At 39.2% G+C, this 16,190-nt stretch overlaps 1 protein-coding gene across 1 annotated transcript; it reads right to left on the bottom strand.

The window, feature by feature from the left end:
- Positions 1–8,529: 8,529 nt before the first annotated feature.
- Positions 8,530–15,047, bottom strand: LOC137916323 (mannose-1-phosphate guanyltransferase alpha-A-like). The gene is made up of 13 exons (XM_068759367.1): positions 15,008–15,047; positions 14,024–14,121; positions 13,671–13,774; positions 13,315–13,507; positions 13,079–13,138; positions 12,856–12,986; positions 12,682–12,696; positions 10,639–10,773; positions 10,160–10,257; positions 10,037–10,083; positions 9,844–9,936; positions 9,471–9,639; positions 8,530–9,013 (listed from the first exon to the last, which is right to left on the bottom strand). Exons 1-13 carry the CDS (start codon positions 15,045–15,047, stop codon positions 8,913–8,915), a joined length of 1,284 nt encoding a protein of 427 aa, XP_068615468.1. The 3' UTR covers positions 8,530–8,912.
- Between the last annotated feature and the right edge of the window lie 1,143 nt (positions 15,048–16,190).

Raw genomic sequence — 16,190 nt, forward strand, 5'->3', positions numbered from 1 at the left:
ACTCGTCTTTGCCTCTTTATTTTTTTTTTTCTGATGACTGTGATCATTAATCTGCCAAAGTTCAAAGTGCTGCAGCCAGAGATTGAAGTGGAACTCCTGCCATAGTGAGTGAGTGCTTTTTACTCTGAGCCATTAGGGCCACTTGATGTTTGAGCCAAAGTGGTGAGAATCAGCCTGACCGACTGAGTCACACTGACCAGCTGCATGCGGCGGGTTGTATTTTTGGCTGTTTTAAATTTAGAGAGAGGAAGTGCGATTCTAAGTGTGCAACCTACCACATAACAAGTAGCAAGTCTCAGAGAAAAAAGAAATGCATCCTGGTTATGCCGCAAAGCTCACCGGAGTCAGTTTGGTTCTAAATCTTTGTGTAATGTTGTGTTCAATAGAGACGCAGTTTGAGAACAAATCAAATTTCAATTGCAAATAATGGATTGAAGTGAATGAAATGTGCTTTAAATTGGCTCACAAATAGACACCAAGTGCAACAAGCTCCACGACAGCAGTGTCACAGTTAGTTTGTTGTTTTCTTTTTTTTTTTTCCTTTGGCTATGTCGGCATTCTTTTATTTTACCCTTAAAGTTATAACTTAAATAATAAAAAATTCAAACTGCAGAAATATTTTGTGTTTCATGGTCACTATTGAATGTTTTATCACTGCAGCAGAAAAGCATACCCAATAAGGGTATTAAATAAATTAATAAAGTAGCTCATTTAAAAAAGAAAAAAAAGGCAGCTCCATCTCTAAGGATGCCCTTTATGTCTGAATCTGCAACTGAATGGGTCAGGGGTCAAATCCTGGTTGCTTTAGCGCTGCGCGGTTTGTGAGCGCTGACAAACTTGTCGCGCTCATGCTTCATTGCGAGCCCGTTGCGTTTCAAGTCATCCGTTAAACTAAAAAACACTTGCTAATACTACTGGACTTGTGGCGGGGCAATCAAGGGGGGGGATGGAGAGGCAAAAGCAAGTCCAGTGAATCTCAGTAAAAGCAGGCGAAGCCTGTTGCATTGTGGAGAGCCAGCCTCTAATTAGCACATCGATTCAACAGATACTGTATCTTATGTTTAATGAAGCTTACAAATGTGAGGATGGATATCTTAAATGTCCATCACTAGAAAGAAAAAACATTGCCTAGCAAATATTTCTGTTCCTAATAATGATTTGCAATTTGAATAATGCTGAAGGTCAATGAATGAACCTTTGGTCAAAGAGAATGAGTCAGGAAATAAAAGGGAGTATACTGTAAGTTATACCAACAAGCTATGATTCTGCACCAATGTCCTCAATAGAATCAACTTATTTGTCATGATCATGACACATGATGACTCTGCAATAGCTTTTTGTGTTTTACAGAGAGAAAAATATATATATTTTTAAAATCATGGATTTTATGCATGGATAGTACAGCTGAAAAGGCTGATCGGATAGTAATAATACAAAAGTGTGCATATTTGTGTGGCTGTGTGTGTGTTAGTGTGCAATAGAAGAGCGAGGACTGAGGGGGAAAAAAAAGAGAAAAGAAGAAAGATAAATCAGAAATTATACTCCACAAAGGATCTATTAACATAACTCTGCCCATTTCTCATCCAGACACAGACGATGAAAGTGGTAGTGGAGTAAAGACACACCTACAAGATTTCAAATAAGTCTTCTGATTCTCATTTGCGTCACAGACGTTTGAATTACGCTGTTCATTTTAAACATCTTCGAAATATAAAATCTTCCAACAGATTTCTGGACATTCGATCCACTTTGCATCTCAAAACTCTGCATACCCTCAGAATAAGTTCTGATATGAAGATATGTCAGTTTCCTTATGGATGTATCAAATACTAAACAAACATATTCTCTTAGGCTTAGGCTTGAGCGTGCATCTGCATCAAGAGATGGAATCCTTACTCTCTAATCAGCAGGTAAATTTGTCAGATTAACAATGTGCTGCATTTTAATTCTCTGGTTTTTGCGGTTTTATTAAGGGAACGGGGGGAGGGGACCTCTAATGCCACCCAGTAGCTTATTTACTCACCGCCACAAAGTCAACCAAATACAACAGCTTTCCTCAAACAGTGTAAACATTTAGGGGGTAGCAGGGCGTGGGAGGGTCATGCACAGACACGCAAGACTCTGACTCAGTGCTGTGCCTTAATAAATACCCACAGTGCCCTCTACTGGACACAGGCAGAAAACCTACAAACGTTCACATTGCAATTTGGTTTTTACACCAAATTCCACCTACATATTCCTTAACCAGTGCTGCGGAACACGGCTGGTTGGTAATCTCTGAAGATCTGCCAAAGTCATAGTCCAAGAGAAAACATAGCGTGTATTATATATATTTAATCATGAGGGAATAATGTTTTAGTATCAGCAAAGCTTAGATTATACAGTCATTTTTAATCATCAAAGCAAAAGCTTTGTCACAAATTAGTTGAAAAATTGACATTAGGTTGCAGAAAATAAATGTTAAACATAATGCACACTGCAATTAGTCACTGGCACAGAGCACATCATTCTCTTTATGCATGCAAGGGGTTCGTGCATGTTCTTTAGCATCCTTTTCGCTGAGTGGGCTGGTGTGAGTGAATATAGCTATAATTTGATACGACACTAATATACGTATAAAGTCTATTTTAATGCAGTAGCTGTCAGACAGCTGCAGCACAGCAGAGACAAACACTCACCGCCGCCACCAGCCCAGAGTACGGGCTGTTTCACAGATCCTTTAATCTTAGACGACCACAAAGTGCAAAATTATGATCTTATGGAAATGATGCAAATAATTACATGCATTCTCCATTACGTGCATGTGCGAGCTCTGCGTTCTCCAATGTAATGCGCAATACTCTGTACGCCCACCACGATTGAATTCAGAGTGATGGTGTGCATGTCTAATAAATATTGCAGGAGGATACATTTGGACCATCAACCACACTGCATAAATCAAGAAGCTCTCCGGTCTCACATTAAGGCCTCACTTGGCTGCACGGCTGCTTTGCCCTTCTGTTCTCCGGAAACACCCATAATTACTCCGCCAGCATTTACCTGTAGCTCCAAGTCTACTCATTCTATGGATGGGATCCAACACCACACTAAAGTGTAGTTGTCTTCATTCTTATTGAAATAAATAAGAGCTAGTTCATGGGTAGAATAGCTATGGGTATCTGGAGAGCCTCCTCGACAGAAGCATTTTGTAAGTAATAAGAATTCCTCAAAAAATACAGTTCAACATAGCCTGATGAAAAAAATGCTATTGCTCTCTCTCTCTCACACACACACACACACACACACACACACACACCCCGCCGGGATGAAAAGTGAATATTTTATAAACTGCCTTCTAGGTTATAATTCTTTACATGTTGGTATGTTCCACATATGCCTTGTATTTTGGCTACTCTTGCGTCAGAAATGTTCTCCGTGGTTGACTTCAAACAATAAACAGAAGGAAATGTTCATTTAGCGGTAGAAAAGCCATTTCTCTCTTCACTCTTTCAACACAGAGGGCGGATTAAAGCAGCAAGAATCATAATAATAAATAATACAATATACAATCTGAAACTAAAAATAGAATCATCCTTAACTCATCCCCTGAAACATTTTGCAATAATTAATACATATGATCAATTGGCTCCAACATCCAGGTCCCTAATTGTTGGTTTTAGCACAATAATTAGAAAACACAATTAAAATGTTTGTGACACATTTGACATCCTGTCCAGTGGTCCAAACTTAGATTGTGCAATTTCTCTTTTCCTGTGTTTCAACATCTTTCATGAAATTATTCAGGTCCATCATCCTGCGCTCATACCAGTCATAATGATCATTTTCCTTTTCCTCCTCTGATAGGAGCGCACAGATCTGTGAGTGTTGTTAAATCCATCTAAAGCTCCTTTAAATGCTTCAAATGTGTCATTGACTTGATCAATATGTCCAACACCAATCATCAAAGCCCTTATTTCATTTAACCTCCTCCCATCCTGCAGCCTCAGCTTGCGTTCTCAGGTTCATCATTCCACCACCGTTTCATATTGCAATTAACAGTCACAATGCACAACTTTGGCTTCCATAATGTTCAAAGGCACAGCGGCACATTCATTCATAAACTCGATCAGCTGACTTTACTCACGGCCGCCGGCCTTGTCCAGCTGTGGCGTGACTGCGCCGACTTTCCAAATTCTTTTGAGTTTTCGTTGAAGTTTTCCTACTTCACTACCTACCTACCTAGCGGTAGAAAAGCTGTTTCACTCCTTCAACACAAAGGGGCCATTCAAACCAGCTGTCTTCACTTCTTAATTACAGGAGCATGATGGCCTGACTGGGAGGAGGGGTTAAAGCAGCAAGGATCATAATAAATGATACAATGAATAAATAATACAATATATGATCTGGAACTAAGAAATAGAATCATCATCATTAACTCATCCCCTGAAACATTTTAAAATAATTAATACATATGATCAATTTGTGTTTTATTAATCCCTGAGCCCAACGACAGATAAACTGTAGTACCGTGTGTTTCAATACATTTTCATCAATGCATTGTGCATCACTATTAGTTAACACAATTTCAGGCAGCTGCAGTGCTCCACATTTATGTTATTCTCAGAGTTTGGAACGTTCTTTGTGTTAAATCCTGCGCTTAGAGGCATTTGACCAGAGAGAGCAGCAGAGTTTATGTGAGTTCAATCTGCTGAGAAGTGGAACTAAGACTGTTTTCAATGTGGGGATTCCGGCTGGGCTTAGCTCATCTGTATTAAACTCACCCACACATACAGTGAAACTATCAGGCACGAAAACACAAAGGGAGGTTAAAAATGGGGGGGGGGGGGGCATCAAACTGAACAGCGCCTTCATCACATTATCTTCCCAGATAATTATTGCTGCATTCAATATGTTAACATGTAATCACAGGGACATCACTCCAACGTCATGATGAAGATTTCATCTTGAGATATGAGACAACATGAGATGCTTGACAAATTCAGGCTTCGTCTTTTGATAGGCCTGCAAGAAAATAAAATCATTAGCAAACCTAATTTCTCATTTTGATGCAACTCGAAGATCATTTTCTTCTTTCGGCAGAACAGCTGACTATATATGTTTTTTTATGTTTTAATGATGTTTATTCCTAATGTGTTAAAACAATATTAATAAAGATTAGACAACAAACACACAATTCAAAGATCCAACACTTGGAAAAAACTTGAAATATATAATTATAATTGATACAAGCTGTGTCATTACATTTAAGGGACATTTAAACCACATTAATAAAATTCTGAATTCCATAATCTAACTCTGGATTTCCAGGATACAACACACGCCTCTGAGTTGTTCACAGAAACGGGGCTCTTCAGTGTTTTAGAGGACTAAACATTTGTATTCACCGTTGATGCATGACAGCCAAATGTTCCCTCATGCTATGCATTTGAGCTGTGTGAGATGTCCATTTCTATTCGACAGCTCATTTGTCAGTTCTCAGGCTTCTGGTAGGCGTCATCTTTTTGCGCTGCTTAGACATGCAAACCGTCCAACTGCTCTCTCAGGTGGAAACATCCCTGGACCTTCGCCCACAGTCAGCCTGGTCTGCAATGCCAGAATCTATTGCACACATGCATACACAAAGCATGCGCTCTCACTTTAAGGAATCCCTTGAAATTTGATTTCCCATCATGGCCACCTCCTATACTTGCAAATTTGGTCCACTGTTTGCAGGGGGCGGGGGGGAATAAAGAACCTTTCACCATTTTGAACCCACAGGAAGCGGTTTTAAAATGCAGGACTGTGGATAATGAAGTGCCGTCGCCACTGAGGTGCTGAAGTATCGGGTGTTGGAAGACTACTTGCCTTTTAAGCTTCCAACACTGAATCTGATTGTAATTTTTTTGGAGGCTGTTGCATCAGATCAGCAGAATATTTTCAGACGGCAGTGTGACACATTTTTTTGAGACATTTCCTCGTCATCCCATTTTCTCAAACAGTAAATCATAAACAATCCAAGACAGGCTTATTTCATGTTGAGTCTGTGCGTGTGTGTGTGTGTGTGTGTGTTTCAGCTTTATATTTCTCCAGCTTTGTGGGACTTTGCTAAATTGGTCCTGATGTGAAAAGTGAAAATCATCTCTGCCCTTGCAGTTGCTATCCCATCCCATGTATTCCGCTGATGCACAATTCGTAACTTTGCATTCTGCCACTGGAGACTTTCTAAAGGCTAATCGTGACATTTTGGCTTTCTCTTGTACTTCATTTCCAGAAGATCTGTTCTACTGTATTGGACCTCCTGAAGTAAACAGAAGCCCTGGAGTGCCTCAAATGAAAAGGTCGAGAATAAGATAACTGCAACACAAATCAGTCACACACAGCTTTTCTTTTTCTCTCTTTTGTTAAAGCTTTACATATATATATAAATAAATTGTGTGTAATTCTGTGCTTCTGAAGAATCCATCATGTGTTTGCCCTAAAGCAGCAAACACAACAACAACGTTTGGATGGGGAAAATAAGGCTCATTTCATGTTTTTAGTTTTCTCCATTTTCACCCCTGAGACTATAAACTCACATCACCCTGGTTCATAATCAGATCTGTCTGTGGAGCACGTTTTATCGTACAGGCATGACCGTATTGAGCTGAACTGAAACATTTTACTGAATTAATTGCGTCTTTGTCTGAACGCCGTCCTTCACAGTAAATAAGTTCTAGCGGGGTTTTTTGTGTGTGTAGAAGTTCAATGATTAACTTCACACACTGAATAAAAAAACAAAACAATAATAGCACAGAAGTGAGGATATCAAAATAACAGCAGCACAAATGGAGTTTCTAAGTCTTCATTTTTGTGATTCACTTTAGAGTGGTCTCCTATAGACGTGTAACGTCTTAAACTCTTTTGAGAACTCTTCTTGCAGACCTGATGGAAGGGATTCGAGTTTAACTTTTGTCATGTGCTATCTTGAGTGTCCATGGCGATCAATATAAAACATAAAAAAACATGGCCACACTTTCATCAATGAGTGGTGTGGCTCAGTAAATATTAGGATTCCAACGCGCTCTGCAGCGAGAGCCTCTCTGCATAAAAATGTTACTCTTATCGGAATGAAAACCCTTTTGGATCTAATGAATTTTAGGATTTCCTTTTATGGAGTAGCATAAAGGTTTTAGCCCATTTGATTAACATCACGCCAAAAGGGTAAAAGCAATGTAATGAAGGGCCCTTGACTGGCATGAGCCATTTTATGAAGCAATAAGGCACCTGAATGAACAATGAAAAAGCACATTTGAAAGCATATATGAAAAACTTAGATTAACTAGGTTTTTTTTTTCATTGCATTGGATGGTAGCTTGAGAATAGACTTGATTAAAATAAATTATTCCACGGTTCTAGTATCACAGTTTACATCGCTCCTTAATAGACGCTCTCTTTGCAATAATTGAACTAAAGCGCTGAAGTGATGATGAGTGCTCGGGGACTTAAGTAAATGTTAATGTGCTGTATCCATAAATTTGAACAGTTCCTTTAATTGTGAATGCACATTTTAAGGATCTGCTGTTGCCGCTTACAGAGCCAAGTCTCAAGGTCCCCCTGCTAAGACCACAATTTAAAAAGGCAACGTTACGTGATTGCAATGTAAATCTCACATCCGTTGATTTATTTCAGGAATCAATTTGAGACCAACAATAAAATAAAGCTAAGAGGCTTTAATAGGTAAGTAATCACCGTTACAAATTAACCATTCAGTATAGATCTAGTGATTGTCATTTTCTAATCATTACTTCCACTCACACTAAATAACAAATGTCATGTTTGTCAAGGTTGCCCTCGAAATGTGGGTCTTATATATTTTCTTTACATCATATTATATCCAATTAAATATATATTACAGGTATTTGCATTTATCTTACAGGCAACCTTTTTTTGTATAAACAGAAATGTCAAGGCGAATCAACATTCTCGATCAGACACCAATGTCCTAAGATGTGTATAAGCTCCAGAACAAATACAATGGAACCTCGGCTTTCGACCAACTTGGTTTTCGACCAAAAAAATTGAGTTTAAAATGTCTCGGAAGTCGATCAGATTTTCAGAATTCAAACACACGAGTGGAGCCGAGGTGAATCGAAGACAAGCAAAGGAAGGCGGCGTCTACCCGAGTAGGTTCAGTTTGAGTCGATCTACCATATAGAAGACTGTGCCGATTTTTTGCTTCGTGTGCGTCCGGGTTTTGCTTTGTTCTCCTTAGCTCTTTGTCATGGATCAAAAGAAAGGCAGCAGTAATACTACTGGAAAAGAAAAGAGGAAAGCAGTGAGAACAACTGTTGAATTGAAGGAAATAATCTCCAAATATGAAAATGGCATCCGTGTCTGGGATCACGGTATGGATAAATAAACTATTTAAAACCATAAACTACTGTCATTTAGCTAAACTGAGCTAAATGACAGTTGCCCAGTCATTTTATGGAGGACTTCCCCCTTCCTTCTGTCCCTCCACCTCCCTCCCGACACGCAACCAAAAATGAAAATTATACAGACTTGTGTTAAAATAATTTTTATTATGATTTTGTTTTCATACTATTTACACTTTTATGTATTATCTGTTTAGATACACGTAGCTACATATTAATACAACTGTAGGCATGCAAATGGGCATTTATCTGGCGAGTAGGAACGGATTAATCTAGTTTTCATTTATTCTTCGGGGAAATTCTTTTTTTTTCTTTTCAGTTTTCAAACAGTATTACAAAACAAATTATGTTCGACAACTGAGGTTCCACTGTATGTAAAAGTATACCTCTCAAAAGTTTTTTATTGAATGTCCCATATTCTCACGATTCACAGCTTAAAGGCAGTAACTCTGAGGCGGTGCCGGCCGGCGACCGGCCGCAGGTTTCATCGGTGAAAGTGGACAGCGTGAGGAAGATTAACTAGAGAATGATTTGGTTCTTGAAGCCGCGGTTCAGATCTTTGTGTGGGAGGACGATGGCGTTGAGTATAATCACCTCAGAGGGGATGGTCACGTTACAACCTGGGGAGAGGAAGCACAGCTGTAATCAGTTGTGAAGTGCTAAATATTGCATATGAAATATTATATTCAGTTTTAAATCACCCACTTTGCATATGCTTTTTTTAATATATTTCTAACACTGCTGTGCACGCTAGAAAGACCATCAAGATCTTCTAGTATTGGCTGCACTGTTTTTCCCCAGGTGATCTTTAAAAGTTTATTGAGGTTTGTGGCAACTTTCTTTGCAAGAAAATATCAAGACACATAATAAATGCACAAACAAGTCAAACTAAATCGTGGACTGAAGCCAGCATGAACCGCTGAGCAGCAACTGCCTAAGCAACCAGAATGTAGAAAACAAAAACATTTTCAAAAAAGGTTCCTGGTGAGAAATTACACATTTTGACATTGAATATATTGAATTTTTAATGATCCACTTGAGGCATGCAAGGCCCACTCGAGGTCAGAGCGTGCTCACCGAGAATGGTAATGGAGGGCGTGAGTTTCCCCTCTCTGAAGAGAGTCTCGCTGTCTATCTTTGCGAAGGGATCATTGGGGTTTGGGTCACTGGGGGTTCCTTCGACCCTCGACCACTTTCCGACGGTACTGTCCCATCCCACAATGCTGTTCAAAACACAGCAATGGTCCTGCAGGAACAATAACGCGGCAAAGGTCGTACTGATATTCAAGTTGACAAGCTCACGTGTCGTCTTTTATAGACGACACGTGAGCAGGTTTCCCACAAATCCAGTCATCGCTTGAGACAAGGGTTTAAATCACAGTAGCATATAAATCTGTTAGAAAAAGAAAGAGGGCTCGTTCATGGCAGTAAACTGTTTGTAAAAGCTCACCTGTAGAGTGGCACCATGTAGGATGACGGACTCTCGAACTCTGACCCCAGCACCGATGGTCACTCCGGTGCCAACGGACACATTGGGTCCCAGCTGGATTGAGGACAAGATGCACCTGTGTTTAACTTTATAGATATTCTGTTAAATTATATGAAAGTAAGTTGGAAATTTCACACCGGGGACGGATGCTTACCACAGCAGTGGGGTCGATGTTGGCTGTAGGATGAATGTAGACGTTGCCTGTGAAACGGACGGCGGGTGAATGGATTTCTCTCCGACACGTGAAAGGAACCAGAAGAAGAATGATGAATCTCACCACTTATTTTGGGTCCTCCCTCCTTATTTGAGGCCAGTCTTTCGGGATGAGTTGTGTGATACTGGTTCAGGTACAGCCGACTAGCATAAATTGCAGACCTGGAAAAAGAAAACCAAAAATAACAAATTAATTAATAACAAATTAAACGATGAGATTATCGCATAGTTTCCTTGAAATTTGAGCATTAACATTATTTTTCTGTTACGTCTTAAAGCTCTGAATGTTTACTGAGGTTTTCTTGGTTACGCTGTTTTGCTAACTGTTGAAAACCTACATGCAGGACATTCTTATCTGCGCTTTATTACGTGAAAGGTTGCGATTCTCTGAAAGGGAGGGGGGGGGGGAGCATTCTTAACATTTCTGCCACAGCAAATAAAACATGAAATTACAGATGTGTCAGATTCCAAAGCTGGGGGTTGACCATGCTGCAAAAACAAATGTATGTCCTGCTGAATGCGTATTTAAGAAGATGCACTCACCCTGCAGATTTTATCTGGCTCCAAAAGCTGAGTGTTTTATATACATAGAGTTTCCCTTGTCCTGCTAAGGCAGTGAAAATGTCCTGCTCCAGCCTGATGGCCTCTGCTCGGTGCCAGCCATTGGTTGGCTCGTCTCTGCAGAAGACAGATAATCAGTTTATAATGAGTTACACATCAGTGCCAGGAACGAACACTCAGGAAAATACAGTCTTGTGCAAAACATTGCAGGGAGTGCGAAGCAAACAACGGCACACCATGTATCCCAAACATATTCACTTACAGGCCGTTTGCAACCAACGTCACCATTCTCCCAGATGATGTTGGCTTTTTGTTTTTTTAGTCGTCATATGGTTTCTTGAACGCAAAAAAGGTATAATATTGTTTTGTTTTGTTTTTTAATTTTTATTCTGCTTGGAACAAACTAATAAATAAAAAAATAAAAAAAATACAAATAAATGTAACGATGAGCAAAATAATTTACTGCAGTACGGACTGCGTCAGTAAAGACGAGCAGTTCCTCCCGCCCTCTCTTTACTATACATACTATACATTTGTAAAATACGCAAGATATATATAAAAAAAAAAAAATCAACTTTCCAAAACTCAAGTCTTTCTTAAAGCCGTTCTTTAACAGATGAATTTAGAGTCGTACAATCCAGTCCTCAGAATAAAATTAGGGCAGCGAGTTAAAATGCTGTCAGAGCTGGGCTGAAACCAAAGCTGATTAGCTAGTAGTGATCCAAAACTTATAGGAGAGTCTATGTGTTCCATATTAAACAGGTTCTCTGGCATAGTGCATTGTAAGAGTCCCAAGATGAAACGGTGTGTTAAATATTGATGAAAAGAATATTTTATAGGATAGCACCCATAATCGAACTTTTACCATGAAGGAGGGGTGTGGCTGGAGGCAAACTACTTCCCGAGAGATTTTGCAGTATAAGCCTTTTGATTTTTATCAAGTATCTCAGACAAGCTCAACAAATTTGCTGATTCAGCTCCCCGTTTGATTTAAGTGCTATTGATTTTAGGCAGTAAATTATGCACAACATGGTTTGACCTCTCGTAATATATTTCGGATGTCAGCGGAGTGCAAATGTTATAACACACCAGAGTGAACACTTAAAAAAAGAATGTCAGATTTCCAAGAATGTGAAAAAAAGAATGTATTTATTGATCCCTTGTGAAATTATGGCTTCTGTGGGTGACCAGTGTGCAGCAAGTCCACATTAATATATATCAAGAAGATGAATAGACCTTGGCAAAATGGAGGATGCAGTGTTAGACACTTTGGAGGGCAAGCTGCAAAAAAGGGCTGATTTTTTTTTGGGACAAATTCTAGAACTCTGACTAGAGTAGACAAAGGTGAAGAGAGGGAATTATTATTCATCTGCAAATATGTATCTCAAATTACTTCCGTCTTTGCACTAGCAATTTTATAAAAAATATATAAAGTTTGAAAATTTAGGACATTTGTTTGTAGGACAGAAAAGACAAATTCCACTCTCATATTTTTCCATTGACACGACCGCCAGACACCAGTGAGCTTCACTTAGCACAAGACTGGAAACAGGTGGAGACAATTAGCCTAGCTTTTTCAAAACGTAAGAAATGTACACATATTTGCATTAACAATTATCCTATTCGCCTAAACTGTACAAAAGCTGAAGTGTACAAATAACAGGTCATGATTATTATTATTATAGGTGGCATCAACATTCTTGTGTAAATCTCTGAAAGAATATACCTGTAAATGAGAACATTTTAGATTAATTTTATATTTAATTTCTAACGAGCAAAGGCCCTGCAGGTCCTCGGTGGTTCACAGGGGGAAATTACCAAAAGACATGCCAATATATAAGTAAATAAATACATAGTCAAGCAGTTGCAAAATGAGGGATTCATAAATTGCCAGGAAAAATTCACAAGCATCATTCTCAAAGCGCCCTATGCAATCTCCACCTTATCAGGGGTTACTTTCTACCCTTCACACCATACACCAAGAGCTCTATAACTACACCGTGCAGCCCAGATGTACCAACTTACCCATCATATGGATATCTGATGATTGTGTAAGCAAACAGAAATCATGGAAGGGAGGACAGGAGAAGAGTGGAAAAAAGACAAATGAAGAGGACCAAAAGAAATGGAATAGATGGTTTTCACATTTCTTCCTCCAAACAGACCCCCCCCCCCATAAAAAAGAACACCCCAACTCACAATAACATGTCGTGCTGATTGTTCTGAAAGACGGTGCCGATGTGCTGGAAGATGTCCGGGTTAAAGAGGTATATCCCGCAGTTTATGATGTCGCTCACGAACGTGCTCGGCTTTTCCACGTAATGCAAGACCTGAATGAAAATAGAGCAGCAGTTCTGATTTAAAGCTAAATAGTGATTGATGAGTGATCATTTAGGGAGAAAAGGCAGGAACGTTTAAATACCTCATTGGTCTCCTTGTTTTCCACAATACAGCCATAATTCATGGATTGTTTTCTGTTCGCCTGAAGATTAAAAAAATAAAAATCACAGGAAACTTTAGGACACATTCAATTCGGGCAATGTTTTCTTTGCTGAACGCAAAAGATAAAAGGGGACACACAAACCCCTTCAAGAATTTTACTTGCTACATATTTCAATTTCTAAAAGACTGTAAAAACCATAAATCGTGAAATTTCACCGTTGTCCCAAGGATAACAAAGCTGCTTGGTTCTCCGTGTTCCTTCTGGAACCTGAGCATCTCTGTGAGAGGAAAAGCCGCACAGACGTCAGCATTCAGTACGAAAAAAGCTTCCGGACTGCCAGAGACAATCTGATCTCGGAAGTGATAGATGCCCCCTCCAGTGCCCAGAGCGGCGTACTCCTGCAGATACCTGCAGTGGAGAGGCAAGGAGATCAGCATGCCTGCAGTCACTCAGCAGGACAACGTAACACCTTTCATAAAGAAAAGGTGAATCTAACACGGAAAAAAATAAACAATATTTTGGGCATTGTGTGATGTGTATAAGTAACTGTAAGAAAAAATCTGATTTCTACCTGATTGAAATCTTGAACTCTTGCTGTGCATTGAGCACAAATCTGGTCAATTCTTCATTTGGTTGATAAAAGCCGATGAGCAAAATCTCCTTCAAATTTGGTACCTTGCAAGACAAAAAAAAACAAAACAATGCTCATTATTGAACTAATTTATGCAAATCAGAACAAATGGAAGGGAACAACGAGCACAGGTTAGCCTCGCAAGGTGCTATGCAGGGGCAAAACTAAATACTGTAAGATAACATGAGCATCAACAACAATCAAACAATTACACTTTTTATTAGATAAATATAATCTAAGCTTATGTGCATTTAATTATCGATGCTAAGGCAACGTATTGTAATAATAATCACCTTTGCACATGCTTCAATGTGGTGCTGCAGCATTGGCACTCCAGCTATTGGGAACAACGGTTTGGGAACTTCAAAGGACAGCGGCCGAAACCGCGTACCTGCAAAGGAAAGCATATCAGTAATGATCAGTAATCGATGTTTGCAAAATGACATTACAATGCAGATCAGTTTTCTTTGTTTGTAGTAGAATCACTGAATACATGACGTGTGAAGTTATAGTATTATCCCCTCATGCCTTTCAGAAGGGGTAGGATTAAATAAGTATATACTTCTTCCTACTCCTTTTCGCTCATGTAAACTTCATAGTTAGTGAATTATGGCTATTATTTATTATTTTGAGTTATTATTGTTAATCAATATTACATGTGATGCGTGTGTGTGAATATGTCTTTATATATGTATGTATATATGTATTTAAGTATATGTATATGTATGCATGTATTTGGCATTGTTTTATCATTTTATTCTTTGTTGTTTACATGGTCGAAATAAATAAATAAATACAGAAGTTGAGTATTTGAGATACCCAACTGTGTTTTCACGTGACTAAATGGAGTACCCAGAATTACATACTACTCTGGAATGTGCAGATTACATAAATGAAAATGCATTCGAGGTGAGGAAATGAGTCAAACATGCAAAGGCAGCGTAAGTAAAACATCTCCGCATTACAAACCGTAACTTGTTTCTGTCGTGAATACACCTTTACGCTAGGGCGCTATGTTCTCACGTAACGTTAGCAATGTTGTAACGTGTGAAATAATCTGCATCGACAAGGTTCTGTTATTACATTTTGGTTTTTTTTTTTGTGCGTCGTTATAAACATATAAATACACAGCGCTTAGTTTGAATGTTGTTGTCCTATTACGCCACGTCATTGTTACAAACGAAGCCCAGCAGCTCTCAGGCAGGCATGCTAGCAACCTAGCTTCGCTTTTATCTGACAGCAGTCACAAACACAACAATGGCGAGTTCTATTCCTACCTTTCTGTGGGCCTCCAATTAAAATCACTGCCTTCAACATCTTGACCAAGAAGCCGTGACAATTAAAATACGCGTGGAAATCTCCCGTTCCTTTTTTGCGAATTTACTAACCTTACTATGGTGACGCCATAACCCGCCCTACACCGCTTCTGATTGGTTAGCCAGTATATGTTTGTCACAATCAGAACCAATCAAAACCTATTCTGCCAAACGTAATTAATGTTAGCAAATTAGAGGGGGCCGCGGTTGTGTCCTGTCGTCGTCGTAGTAGAATTTAAATTTAACCAAGTTTTTAACGAATATTTCCGCCTTCACGTCAAGTGACGCTCACGTGTTGGAAAAGAAATAGAGTGGAGGAGCAGATCAGTGGAATGCAGTCTATAGAGGTGATTTAAAGACAAGACAACACATAATCGATAAAAAAAAAATAACAAAAATATATATGTAGTTAACAATTTTGTAAAAAAAAAAGAATAATCATGTATGTTGGTACGTTTGACAAATTATGTTACACTCGGAATTTCCAGATTGGGAAATGTCATTATTCCTGTAACTTGTTTTCTTTAAGACAAATGATACATCAAAGGTTTCAGGCCTCTGTGAAAGTTTTTGAAAGACAACATTTTCTAGCATTTCGCCCCTTAAAAGAAATACCATACTTTGGTCTTGTGTAATTCATGACACCATTCAAACCCGATTCAGTGACCCCGGGTTGTGTGAAATTCATTCATTCATCTTCTTAACCGCTTTGTCCGTTACCGGCTCGCAGGTCATGTTGGAGCTCCCATGCAGCAGTCAATGGGCGAGAGGCGGGGTACACCCTGGACAAGCCGCCAGTTCAGTGCAGGGCCACACACAGACAGACAATCATACACACACACACACACACACCTATGGGCAATTTAGCGTAACCAATTCACCTAATTTGCAGGTTTTTGCTGGTGGGAGGAAGCCGGAGAACCCGGAGAGAACCCACGCAGGCACGGGAAGAACATGCAAACTCCTCTCAGAAAGGCCTCAAGTCAGATTCAAACCTGCGACTTTCTTGCTGTGAGGCAACAGCGCTTAATAGTGCATCAATATTTTATTAAATTTAAGATTACAAAAATACTTAATCTGTAAAATATGATCACTAACAGTTTTAGGCTATCATCAGATGCTTTCAACAGTTAGTCAACCATTA

This window comes from Brachionichthys hirsutus, unplaced genomic scaffold (assembly GCF_040956055.1).
Source record: "Brachionichthys hirsutus isolate HB-005 unplaced genomic scaffold, CSIRO-AGI_Bhir_v1 contig_1093, whole genome shotgun sequence".
Classification (NCBI taxonomy): domain Eukaryota; kingdom Metazoa; phylum Chordata; class Actinopteri; order Lophiiformes; family Brachionichthyidae; genus Brachionichthys; species Brachionichthys hirsutus.

Coding starts and splice junctions, on each gene's coding strand:
- LOC137916323 (XM_068759367.1), bottom strand. CDS start 15,047: ATGTTGAAGGCAGTGATTTTAATTGGAGGCCCACAGAAAG. Junction 13,508..13,670: donor GAGTTCAAGATTTCAATCAG/GTAGAAATCAGA, acceptor TCTCCACTGCAG/GTATCTGCAGGAGTACGCCG. Junction 13,139..13,314: donor TTGTTATCCTTGGGACAACG/GTGAAATTTCAC, acceptor TTTAATCTTCAG/GCGAACAGAAAACAATCCAT.